The sequence below is a fragment of the Eptatretus burgeri genome, chromosome 1 (assembly GCF_056783735.1).
Source record: "Eptatretus burgeri isolate ZD-2024b chromosome 1, Ebu_testis_v1, whole genome shotgun sequence".
Lineage (NCBI taxonomy): Eukaryota > Metazoa > Chordata > Myxini > Myxiniformes > Myxinidae > Eptatretus > Eptatretus burgeri.
Window position 1 is genome coordinate 38,222,625 of NC_140961.1, and position 13,407 is coordinate 38,236,031.

Genomic DNA, 13,407 nt, shown 5'->3' on the forward strand with positions numbered 1-13,407 from the left:
AGTCACCTCTAAAAACCTAAGGGTGCATGAGTTGAACGTTTATTGCATGAGGAAATTACATTGCGTGAAAACTTGCAATCAGGTGTTCTGCACATCCCTCGTGCCAAAACGGTAACTGGAATGAACAATCCTTCAACAATTACATCATCCTTTCTACATGATCTGTTTTTTATGGGATAGAGTACATTATATTTTATAAATTCAGGAGTATCGGAATAATCTAACAGGGCTTTTTATTCCATGGAGGAAATGTTATTATTATTATTATTATTCCAATCATAAATACGAATAATACCAACAATGTTGCTATATCTCTAAAAACACCGTTCCCAGTAATAGCATTTCTTCATAAATTAGAGAAAGAAGTAGAACATAAAGAAGGTTATTGATAATAATAATAATAATAAAAATAATAATGATAATCCTACTATAATTTGAGATATGTTTGTTGGTGAATTTGTTTTTGTGTTTCTTTGACCTCTACACACACCTGAACCATTGGAGGGAACAAGTTTAAAACCAAGTTGTACTCGGTGGTGGGGTTTAAGGGGTAAAACAATTCATCGTCCCAGGAGTTCATAGTGGGAGAGCACCGTAATTATCTCCATGTAAATGTGTACCGTATAGCACCGCTCACCGTGGGGGGGTAGGAGTCATGTAGGAGTATTACAAGTCATCCCATCCATAATTCTGGGGTATCAACCCATCTATAAGGATGGGTTCTTCACTTGTACCAATAATAATTATAATAATGTGGTATTTTTAAAGCAACTGATCATTTCAAGCCAATCTATAGAAGGATTTGAGGGAGGGTAGTACTGCATTACATATATATATATATATATATATATATATATATATATATATATATATATATATATATATATATATATATATATCATTATAAAAACTTAAGTATGCAAGAATCTTGAAATAGGAATTAATTAACGACCAATTTAAAATACTTCAATGAGTTTACAGTGCAGATATATTTTGGTCCATTGTTTTGAAGCGTGGAGATGAGGAACGGGGTATGAATGCAAGCTCGAGGCAGTCCACATGTGGCTTTAAAATGATGAGTTAAGGTTTTCGAATTGAACCGTGACATATTGAAATCCAGGGCATGCGAGCCAGGACTGTAGTAAAATGGTGCTGTCTGAGGTCTTGCATCATCAATTTGGTGGCCACATTATACTAGTAGCCAACAATCTGCAGGATCAAACAAGCAAGGACAAATTATGATATGTAGAATGATGGCTAGTGTCGATCTGTATCAGCGGAAAGGTAGCAAGATGGATGAAATCAACAGGATGTTGGTTGAAGTATGCTAACCACCATGAGAAGCAAGAAGCTGACGATGCTGGCAATAACTGTTCAAGCTCTGATGGGTGTGTTTGGTAGACTAAAGTTAGAATACCTCAATCAACAACCTGTTGATTTCATCCACAAACTGTGATAATCCTTTTGTGACATCACCATAAGACCCCAGCACAGTGCTGAGATAGCATGTTGAGGTTACTGGGTTTGCTTCAGGGACAATGCAGGTACAAGTGTTGGTATTGCTGTGAAGATGGACAAAGTAAGATTTGGAGACAACAGGGAGTGCAGATGCAGAGTCTAAAACTATAACGACACTCAGTGGAGCACATACCTCTGCCACGCTTAACAGTTAACATTTTGTATCCCACTGATAGGCTGGATCTGGATTCGGACCTGAACTAAAATTTCATCGGCTTGTTATTGTCGCCGAACCAACTCACCCACCAAGTTTCATCGGCATCCATCTATAACTTTTTGAGACATCAGGTTAGATATAGTTTTGGCCCTTTCTCTCAATGTTGAAGAATCATTTTTAAAATTCTAGTATCTGGACCCGGATCAGGATCTTCACCACAATCCAATCAATTATTCCTCGTCACACACCAAAGCTATCCACAAAGTTTCATCTGAATCCATCCATAATATTTTTGAGATATCCTGCTTGAAAACAGAAAACAGGGGTGAAAACATAACCTCCGACCACCTTCGGTGAAGGACGTAAAGACACCTAGACAGGAGTCGCAATGTGGAGAAATAATATCCACCATGTTTTGTTTTGTTTTAGAACATGGTCTAAGGCTCATGGAGGAGCTGCAACACAAATAACACGCAGACATGGAGACAAATACATGAGAAAACACCAGACCTGACTTGAGAAAACACAGGTGCTGAGCTTGGGCAAAGTGATAACTTCCTGGGGCCCTCTGGGTACCAGCAACACCATCTTTATGTCTCTTTTATCTCTGCACTAATTGGGGCAATTTAATGAGACATTTCCTCCTACCTATGCATGCTAATCCATGGTTGTTTGTCCATGCTGTATCCTTTTCAAATGTTGAGTGTCAAGCAAGAAAGCAGCACGTACCATTTTTAAAGTCTTCGCTATCACTCGTCCGCGGTTAGAATCTAACCGCCGACCTCTCAGACTTTGAGCGGACGCTCTAACCGTTATGCCACCGAGTCTAGGGATGGCTCATTTAAAAAAAAATAAAAAAAAACGAGGACATTTGGATGTTAACATAACAGTTATCTCCATATTGTGGTTGTAGTTAGTTTACGTTGATCCATAATTAAAATTCAGATGTGTGCGAAGATTTGATCTTCAGAATTTTGTGACAACTTGGGTGTCATTAGCATAACGGTTATTGTCCAACAGCACATTATGGTTGTATATTTATTCATTGCACCGTGAGCAATGTACTCAAGAATTTTACAGGGTGGCCAAAAAAAATTGGTGTCCAACACGAGTACGTTTCTGGCCTCGATTCAAACGTCTTCGCTTTTATTTTGTTACTTCCCTTGCATGAAAAATGTGAAACTCAGAGACCGATCGTGTAGAGGATTGCAAAACATTTTCCTTGCAATATCGTATTGTGGATATGTGGAAGAAGGGGCCTGCAGGCTCTGCTATGTCACGGAAAGGAACATAACCCCGTTGCGTCAGTACTTACACAAGTAGCAACATAAGCATTAGCGTTCCGTTCTGTCTCCAACGCTCTTCCTTCTTTTTTTATCAATGACCTTCTTTCTTCCACAAATAACCAAATGCACTCGTACGCTGATGACTCAACATTACATTCCTCCATGTCTTTCCCATCTGCTCCGTCTTTCCTCACTCGATCTACATCTGGTCTCGTCACAGCCACCTCTTTAAATTCGGATTTGGACAAGATCTCCCAGTGGGGAAAATGTAATCAAGTTAAATTTAATGCTTAAAAAAAAAAACTCCATTTCTGCTCATCCCTCTCTCTATAAAACTCCTCTCAACTCTCCAATCTCCTTTGAATGCTCTTCAATTGCACCAGTGTGATACAATCAATTTACTTGGTATCACTATAACATCAAATTTATCCTGCAATCCACACATTACGCAAATAGCTAAGTCTGCCTCGAAGAAATTCGGAGTCCTGTTCAGATGTCGGAGATTCTTCTCCTCTGAACAGTTGCTCCAACTATATAAAGGATTGATTCGTCCTTGTATAGAGTAATGCTCTCACACCTGGGGAGGTTCCAGCTCCACATACTTACTGGACAGAATTGAATCCAAAGTTATTCGACTTGTCAACTCGACCAATGTGACCTCAAAACTTGACCCGTTCAAATTACGCCGCATAGTAGGCTCTCTTTCTCCTTTCTACTTATATTACTTCGGTTTCTGCTCGCAAGAACTTGCTGCTTGTGTACCTCCACCGTTAGCGAGACCAAGGAATACTCGACAAGCCACTACATCACGTGATTATTGTGTGGCCATTGGCAATTCAAGGGTGGGCCGTTACGATGTTTGTTTCTTCCCCTCCACTGCCAAACTCTGGAACTCTTTACCTTCTCATGTTTTCCCAAACACTTATGACCTTCCCCCTTTTCAAAAAGCAGATTTTTTTTTTCTTTCTCAAAAACTCTGAGGCTATTCTCTCTTTTCTTACTTTTCTATTCATGCAGTTCTTCTATTTAAGGCTTGGCCTCGATGAGGACTATTCAGTCCGTGCCTGTAGCCTTCAACATAAAAAAAAGAAAAAATTCTCTGTGGAGATCAAGTGAGTAAGACACCTTTATCGTGGCGGCAAAAGTGTGTTGGAGATCTGATGCAAGACGTGGTGGCAAAGTGAGCCGTGACAGAGACCGCTCGTCATGCAGCGCCATGGCCAGTACACGTCGGCAAAGGAGCTGGAGGCCAGGCACACCAGGCTGGACACGTGCCACGTGTAAGGACGCACCCGCCGCAATGAACAACCGCTCATCCCTGTGTCCCCAACACAGCGCCGAAATGGCATGCTGAGGTTATTGGGAAAACAAATAAGAGAAAACCATCTGAGGATGCAAAGAGGAATGTACAAATCATGTCAAAGAATGAAAGGTTTATTTTTATTTTTTTTACCAAGTTACTCTCGCAAGTTGGAGAAGTGATGTCACCTGGCTCTTTGACATTAAAAGTAAAACTTAAGGAATGGGACATATATAAGGGTAAAGAAAGGCAGGACAGGTGAGATAATTCAAAATTGAGCAAAATTAGCATCCTGAGGCAAGGTGAGAGTTCCATCTACCTGTGTGGGGATGTCAAGACAGGAGATGAGAGAACCGGAGGAGCTGTAAAATCTGACTGGATGTCGTCGGTTGACCTGAGGCCCCATGTCTGGAGCCAAAGCTCCTCGTTCGACTCCAGCCACGGCTAGGATATCCCCAGTAGCATTCCACTGGGCCACAACATCTGTGGGGGAATAGGAAGAGGGATGAAAACAACTAATCAGATGTTGAATGAAAGGTTAGACGCAAAATAAGGCTGGTTACTCTCCCAGGAATTCTTTTCTCCACAACACCTAATTTACCTTTCAGACCAGTTTTAAGCAGCGTAGGTGTCAGGTCGTCATAACCACTCATAAGAGCGACGTCTCCACAGCCAAAAGTGACGGTAAGCAACGCAGGGCCAGGTGGCCTTACGGCAGGAGAAATCTCAGCCAGACTCTCTATTAGGAGACATGAACAAAAGGTACAACACCCCACAAATCACAATCGCAAATGTGGTCTTGGTTCATCTTCTTACATTATTATAATTATTGTTGTATCATTACTTTATCACTGTGTTTATAAGTGGCATGTTGACTGTAACCAACCCGGTGCCATGGGACCTGTCTCGTCCGAATCGCTCTCGCTCTCACTCGTGTCTCCTATGTGAAAGGCAGGGCGGTTCCAAGCTAGGGCCCTGACACTGTCACAGTCGTGCAGAACTACTTGGGCAAGCATACGTCCATGGCAGTCCATGGCGATCACCTGTCCATCTGACGTCCCAAACAGTACCTGCACAGACCATGCGAAGACCTTGTGAGAATAAACCTTACCTTTAGAACTCAAGAAGATTCAGCCCCGAAACTACTGGAGCTTATTTGCCACTATGTGGGGCAGAAACTACAGAAATATGAGAATCTACCAAACATAAAGAAGCTTTTTCTCCGCCATTAAAGTATCCCACAGCTTCTCAATTTGCACCAGAAACAAGCAATAACCATAATAAAGCACCCACAGAGCAAAAACGTAATGCCACGTAACCGAAAATAGCAAATAAATTGTCACAATAAGAACTTCCCCGAATGTCCACACGATACACACTACGTACCTTTCGACAAAATAACCGTATGGATATTGAACATTAATTCCCAATACAAAACAACAGCCAGAAATGCAATATCTTGCTCATCGTGCCAGCAGTGGGGCACTGCATCATGTAGGACAAAATCCTTCAGTGAGGACGTTGAGTTCGATGCCCAGTCTGCTTGCATGACTTGTTCATGTCCAAATCCTAGAGCATCTTTCAAAGAGAGCAGTTCTTGATGTTGGTACCCTGGCCAAATGATAAATTCCCCATATATGGATTATTTATATTTTATGACAAATGCAGCTGCCCCACAATTGGTGAGGATGCCGCGGCGGTCTCCATCAATAGATCAGATTGTAATGAGAAAATAAAAAAATAATAAAGAATTAACAAAGGCTCAAATACAACAATCGGTTTGGATTGAAAGGCCAATGAGACAAAGCTGAAAAATTCCTTCAACTTGAACTCGTACAACACTTTGAACACCGATATAAACAAATATTCAAACAACTAGTTCCACAAAGGCAGACAATCCAATCAAACCACCCATTCCTAAAGGCCCGGTCACACCTTGACGTTTTAGCCAACGTATGCCGATTTTTGAATTTTTTTTCTAAAACGCTGGCACACGTTGAATACGTTATGGGTAAGTTTTGATAACATTGAGAGCACGCTGGCATACGTCGTTGTACGTTGCCATAAGTCGTTGTACGTTGGCTTTAAACGTTGTACTTTTCGGTTGTCCTCAAATTTTTTCATGCTTGAAATTTCACATGCCGGCGTATGACTCACACGTTCCGCTACGCTGGCCACAAGTTGTAGGCACGGTCTGCGATCGTTGACAGACGTCAACACATGCTACTTGTAAGTTAATCATAAGTTGAGACACGCCGAGGTAATGTTTAGCGTACCCGAAACTTATTTCTAACCTATGATTAATGTGTTGTTGGCACGTTACGCGATCGTTGCCACACGTCGACAGACGTTACTTTTAAGTTACTCATAGGCTGAAAGACGTCGGTATAATGGATCGTCCTTGCGTCAGCGTCCACGGCCACGGCCAGGACACTTATTTGCAGCATTCTTCAAACTTTTCTTCGGCATGACGAGGATGTTCACACTTCGATGTCTAGCTTGGCTATGATTCCAATTGTCCATCGGCAGCGTCTATTTAAAATAGTCGAGTTTGAGCGTTTTAACACGTTCAGAAGAAACGCTTCAAATTTCCAAACCCCAGCGTCAAAAAAAAACAAAAAAAACAAAAAACAAAGGCGAGTGACAGCAATTTAAATCGTTCATTGTAAACAATGAAACTAGCTGAGTGGTACCATTTCAAAGTCGTTGAGTGTAAAAAAATCCAATTGTTGAGCGCAAGCGTCTACTTTCAATAGTGGAGATGCAGCCATTTAAATCGTTGAGTGGCAGCCTATGAACCTACCCGTGGACACGCGGACGCAAGGACGATCCATCATAACCCACACCCTCCCCCTCACACCCACCTACTACTGCCAACATGAACAAACTACTACTAATACTCATACTAACACTGATACTGATACTGATACTGATACTGTTACTGCTGACATGGACATCGACTCAAAAAGGACTCGAAAACACTGTTGGGTTCCCCTTTTATGAACACCATTTTTATATACCAATTCCCAAAACCGCTGGGAACACGTCTTTATATGGCAGTTGTAAGCTAGAAACACGTTCATTTATTTTTTTTTGTCGACCGGAAGACGTCATTGGAATACGTCTACATACGTCGATGTGTGTTGGGACTACGTAAAGAATTGGTTCAAAGCACGTCAAACATAAGTTAGAAATAAGTTTCGCGTAAAAAAGACATTACCGCGACGTGTTTCGACTTATGAGTAGCTTATAAGTAGCCTTTGTGGACGTGTGTAAGCGTCCACATATCGTGTGTAAAACTTATCCCCATCGCATGCGGAACGTGTGTCATACGCCGAGTACGTCGTAAAATTTTGAACATGTTCAAAATTTCTTGACGTACTCTACTTACTACGACTTATGATAGCGTATTTAGCGTTGTACTCACGTATACCAAACTTACCCATACCGTATTCGACGTGCCCCAACGTTTTAGACACACTTTTTGTTACGTCGGCATACGCTGGCAAGATCGCCAAGGTGTGACCGCGATTTTGACCCTTCCATTTCTACGGCAGTTATGATTCGAATCGTTGTGCGTCAGCCTTTTAATAGGCTACGTCACGACATCGTCGGCGATGCGTGCAACGCGCTATGCCTGAGTTAGACTATCGTTGGGCATCGGTTGTGTAGGCCGACAACAGGTTCAGCATTCGTTGGTATAAGTTATCTATAACACAACGAAACGTTCTGTGTAGTTACCAATGCGTTACACATAAGACCAAGTCACTATGAATACGTCCGAATCTTTAAAAAAAAACATCAAAAGTTCAACGTAAGCCAGCGTTTTACATAAATTTTAACACGTTGCCATCGCTGGCTAAAACGTCAAGGTGTGACTGGGCCTTAAGGAAAACTTTCATTTCTGCAAATATTCAAAAATCACAATGAAACCGAGAATGGCACTCGCTGGAGCGCACACCTCCGCCAGTCGAAAGAGTTTACGTTTTGTATCACACTGAAAGGTCGGATCTGGATCCGGGGACCTTAACCAAAATCGAATTGGCTTGTTCTTGTCACCTCCCCAACTAATCCACCAAATTTTGTCACAACTCATCCACAACTTTTTGAAATACCATGCGATATATAGATTTTGTCTTTGTCTGTCTCTCTCGCTCTCCGTCTCTCTCGCTCTCCGTCTCTCTCGCTCTCCGTCTCTCTCGCTCTCCGTCTCTCCGTCTCTCCGTCTCTCCGTCTCTCCGTCTCTCCGTCTCTCCGTCTCTCCGTCTCTCTCACTCTCTCTCTCTCACTCTCTCACTTTCTCACTCTCTCCGTCTCTCTCTCTCTCTCTCTCTCTCTCTCTCTCTCTCTCTCTCTCTCTCTCTCTCTCTCTCTCTCTCTCTCTCTCTCTCTCTCTCTCTCTCTCTCTGTCTCTCTCTCTCTCTGTGTTCATTTGTTTCTCTCTGCCTCTCTCTGCCTCTATCTCTCTGCTGAAGAATCACTTCAATAATTTTGAGATCTGGATCGAGATCTTCACAAAAATCAAACCAATTCGTCCTCGTCACACGCCCAACCTGTCCACCAAATGTCGGCCCAATCCGTCCATAACTTTTTGATATATCCTGCTCAAAGATAAACAGACAGGGGTGAAAACATGACCTCCATCCACCTTCGGTGACGGAGGTAACAATTACTTAACCTCTGCCATCTTCGAAGATGGATGGAGGTTACTGTTTTCACCCCTTTCTGTTTGTTTGTTTGTTTGTTTGTTTGTGAACAGTATTACGGAAAAACTCCTCGACGGATTTTGACGAAACTTGGTGGGGGGGGGGGTTAGGTATGGTCCAAGGATCATGCCATTAAATTTTGAACTTGGTGGTGTTTTTGGATCCCCCCCCAAAAAAAATTGTCAGACAAAAAAATTTTTTTTTTGCATTTTTACATGTTTTAAGTGATTTCCAACCCCCCCCCCCCAAAAAAAAAAGAGAATTTTTTTTTTTTGCATTTCTACATGTAATTTCCAACCCCCAAAAAAATTGTTACCCCCAAAAATTGTTAGAGAAAATGTTTTTTTTTTTGCGTTTCTCCATGTTTTAAGTGATTTTCAACCCCCCCAAAAAAAATTGTTAGAGAAAAGTTTTTTTTTTGCATTTCTACATTTTTTAAGTAATTTCCAACCCCCACAAAAAATTGTTACCCCCCCCAAAAAAAATGTGGAGAAAAATTTATTTTTTTTTTTTGCATTTCTACATGTTTTCATTTCTAACCCCCCCAAAAAAAATTGTTAGAGAAAAATTTTTTTTTTACATTTCTATATCAAGTGATTTCCAACCCCCCCCAAAAAAATTTGTTGGAGAAAAAAAAAATTTTTGCAACTTTTTTTTCAACAAAATTTTGATTTCTTTTTTTTGCATTTCTACATGTTTTAAGTGATTTCCAACCCCCCCCCCCCCAAAAAAAAATGGAGAGAAGAATTATAACTCTGTCAGCACTGTTGACATCATATTTAATGAATAAGATATAAGGTTCACTTGAGTGACCCAGCAGTATTGGCGGCGGAGGTTTTGCACTCTCCCGAGTGCTCCCCCTCGAGTTAACCTCCGCCATCGAAGATGGACAGAGGTTACTGTTTTCACCCGTCTGTTTGTTTGTTTGTGAACAGTATTACGGAAAAACTCCTGGACGGATTTCGACGAAACTTGGTGGGGGGATTAGGTAATGGTCCAAGGATCATGCCATTAGATTTTGGACTTGGTCCAAAGTCCAATATGGCAGCTATGGCGGCCATTTTGAAAAAATATTTGAATTTCTGTTTTTGCATTTCTACATGTTTTAAGTGATTTCCAACAACAACAAAAAAAGTTGTTAGAGAAAAAAAAAACAAATTTTGCAACTTTTTTTTCAAAATAATTTCGATTTTATTTTTTTGGCATTTCTCCATGCGCGTCGATCTAGTTTAGTTTATTCAATCGTGGTTCAGTAGAGTCTGATCCGTTTTGACCTACAATGAATAGGATATGAGGTTCACTTAAGTGACCCAGCAGTATTGGTGGCAGAGGTTTTGCACTCTTCAGAGTGCTCCCCCTCTAGTTTCTCTTTGTAATTGACTGACTGATTCAACGGCCCTTCGGATAATCAGCTGGGAACCATTCTTCATCTCTGTTTCGACCCTTTAATCCAAACACCTCTCCAAACGGCAGGTGCATAACTTTTACCCTATTCAGGCCGGAGAATTCCTGGGTGGTCACGATGGTGGTCCGACGCTGTGGCACCAAACATTATCAGTAAATAACTACCATTCTCAACAGCCACCACTCACACTCATGCACCACACTTGTAATCAATACAAAGCAAAGTATAAAAACGTTAAATCAAGGTAATAAAATATGAATTAAAATGATCATTCCTGTTTTCATACTTTACTGAGTTGTGTCCAAAACCAACCAATAAATTTTGTAAGCAAGATCTACTGAATCTATGTGCTATAAAGTAGATCTACTATAATCTAAATATTACACCGGTACATCTACCAAAGCCATTAACAGGAGCCTGAACCAGCAAAAAAAAACAAAAAAAACTTGTTCTTCATTCCACCAAATCGACATATTACGTTGCAGATCTACCAAAATCTATCGCACACTATGTTTGGATGTACTAGTACGTTCAGAGATACTGAATCTACTGAATCCAGCATTTCTAAATTTGTGCAAAGGGGTACGTTATATTTCATTAATCATTGTTGGTGTCGTCATCATGTTTTAGCATTGTTGTACAATTCAGTTTGTGCATTTTGGTTTCGAGACCTTTAGATCACACCGTGGATTCTGTAGCTTGGTATATCACATCAACTTGACATGTTGCACAAATCATTCTGGATTCTCCTGTGCCCTGTATCTACCCTCGATCAGTTCCTTCAGAATACGACAGTTCGCATGGAGGGCATCCTGACGTTTGCAAATGGAAACAAATCTTATTTTTATTATACACTTTTGTTTTAAAGTCACAAATTATTTATTGAGCTTCCCACGTCTAAAAATAAAAGGACACCGTTTCAACACGTCGATTCTCTTTGTGAAGAACCCTCATTATTTTTGGACCATATCTCTTCCCGGCAATCGTCAAAAGTGCGTCCATCGTTCACTGCTACTACGTCGCCGACATATCCGAGAACGGTGCTGCATTTTTTTTAAGGAGAAGGAAAATAAGGTGAGTGCACGCGAACAAAGAGTGAGAGCATTTTGATCACCTGCTGGTCATCAGGAGTCCAGACACCACAAAGGATATGACTATCATCCAAACTGATCTCAGAGGACCAATGACGCTGACCGCTCACAGAACCGACGAGGACGAAGCCATCACGGTACGATATGAGCGCCTGCGTACCATCGTGGCTCCACGTAAAATCGCTCACCTGGCCAGTCGCACACATGGCAGGATAAGGGACACGATCCCAACAAATAACACAATTTTCAACATGTCTGCATCATACTCACACTTCACAACATTAATTTTTTTTTTAAATAAATCAAAAAATTATAACATATTGAAGAGAGCAGAGGAGGAGAATTGAAGGTACCTGGGCACCGCGGTCATTGACGAGCTCCACGGACCAGCGACCCTCATACTGGATCCAAACAAATATTCCCCCGTCCGCATCGCAAGTGGCAAGCTTTTGGTAAGGCTCATTCCAGCGAACCAGAACCACCTGTAAAAGGACAACCGCACGAGTCGTTTCAAGAACTCGTCCCGAGTAATCGTTGTGGGACAACCGTAAGGCCGCTACGTACGGCCACGCACGAAACACACCTCACTGTTATGACCACGGAGATTGAAGTTGATACGCGTCGGAGGCGGACGGTCATTATGTGGACGACTGCTGCTGTAGGTGACACCCACGACACCGTGCGCCGTGCCCAGGGCGAGCCAACCCTCGGTGTGGCAGCGACACCGGCAGACCGCACGTTCTCGTTCACTTCGTGGCACACACCCCTTCCACGAAGCGGCCAGCAAGAAAGAGTCGCTGGTCAAGGGCGGTGCACGTTCCAAAGCCGCAAACATGATCAAGCCGAGGAACCTGGAACGACCGTCGTGAAGATGGCACCTTGAAAGCGGCTAACAATGCAGTGCGATTGTTGAACGGATAACACAAACAACATTTAACATTTCATACAACCACTCTTCACTCGAGGGTCCAGACTCCCAGAGACCCGGTGGTATCACCGCCGCGCAATCCACTCCCCTGCAACCGCAATCCCACCACGGTCACACCGCAATTCCACAACCGGACTGTTCGACCGCCACACTGCCGGTGGAACCACTAACCGCCGAATGTTGCTGTTGTGGCGCAGTTATCTCACCGGGTGTGACGTTACACAGCACCGCTCGTTGCACACACGGGTAGCGCCACCACCCTCATTTCCTGCACGAAACACGCGGGGACGGACGTCATGTCAGGGAAGGCAGAGAGAGACAGAGAGAGAGAGAGAGAGAACGTCCGAAGGGTTCGAGGCCCACGGAACGGCCGAGCCAGGAGGACACTTTCCGCGGATGTTGTCGCGGGCCCTCCGCACGGGAATCTAGTCGAGAGCCGCCGAGCTCTCTCACCGCCAGTCCGATCGATGGTCCAGGGACGAGGGTCCTTCGGCTTGCAGTCCTTTCGGGATCCTTGCGGCGCCGATTCGCTGCCGAGAAGCGGGACGAGCGGGACGAGCGTGTGGAGGCGCGGCCGCCGCCCGGCCCTGCGCACGGCACCGGATCAGTACACCGCCGCACGACAGCACGAGCAGCACAGTGTTCGCACTCGCCAAATCACCAGCTGCAGCACGGCGATCGCAAAGCACGGGAATTAATATCAGTACGGCAGTTGAAGCACGAAACACGGAAGGAGCACAGGATCAACGGCGCCAATACGAGTACAGCAAAGTACGAGCGCAGCACTTGTACAGTACCGGCACCAACAGCAGCACGGAAAACGGTCGCAGCACCATGAAAGTGAAAATAAATAAATAAATAAAAAAAATATCCGTTATCTGCAGGACGAGAGTTCGACGACTCGGATCGTGTCCTCTCAACTTGACTCAAATAATAACAATCAATAAAAACAAACAATGGAATTAACAACAACACAGACGCATGAACAATGCACATCATCACGGAACAAACAATGG

At 42.9% G+C, this 13,407-nt stretch overlaps 1 protein-coding gene across 4 annotated transcripts in view; it reads right to left on the reverse strand.

Annotated features, from left to right (window-relative positions):
* TULP4 (TUB like protein 4) overlaps positions 1–13,198 on the reverse strand; it is a 29,232-nt gene extending 16,034 nt beyond the window's left edge. The window contains exons 1-9 of one of the 4 annotated variants that reach the window (XM_085879963.1): positions 12,845–13,198; positions 12,598–12,659; positions 12,047–12,314; positions 11,817–11,945; positions 11,487–11,651; positions 5,148–5,331; positions 4,863–5,000; positions 4,581–4,744; positions 4,087–4,311 (exon numbers count right to left, since the gene is read on the reverse strand). In XM_085879963.1, the coding sequence (XP_085736089.1) occupies positions 4,087–4,311; positions 4,581–4,744; positions 4,863–5,000; positions 5,148–5,331; positions 11,487–11,651; positions 11,817–11,945; positions 12,047–12,298 (1,257 nt within the window). In that variant the 5' untranslated portion in view covers positions 12,299–12,314; positions 12,598–12,659; positions 12,845–13,198. The other 3 variants (XM_085879973.1, XM_085879982.1, XM_085879988.1) reach the window with 3 other exon arrangements.
* Positions 13,199–13,407: the final 209 nt, after the last annotated feature.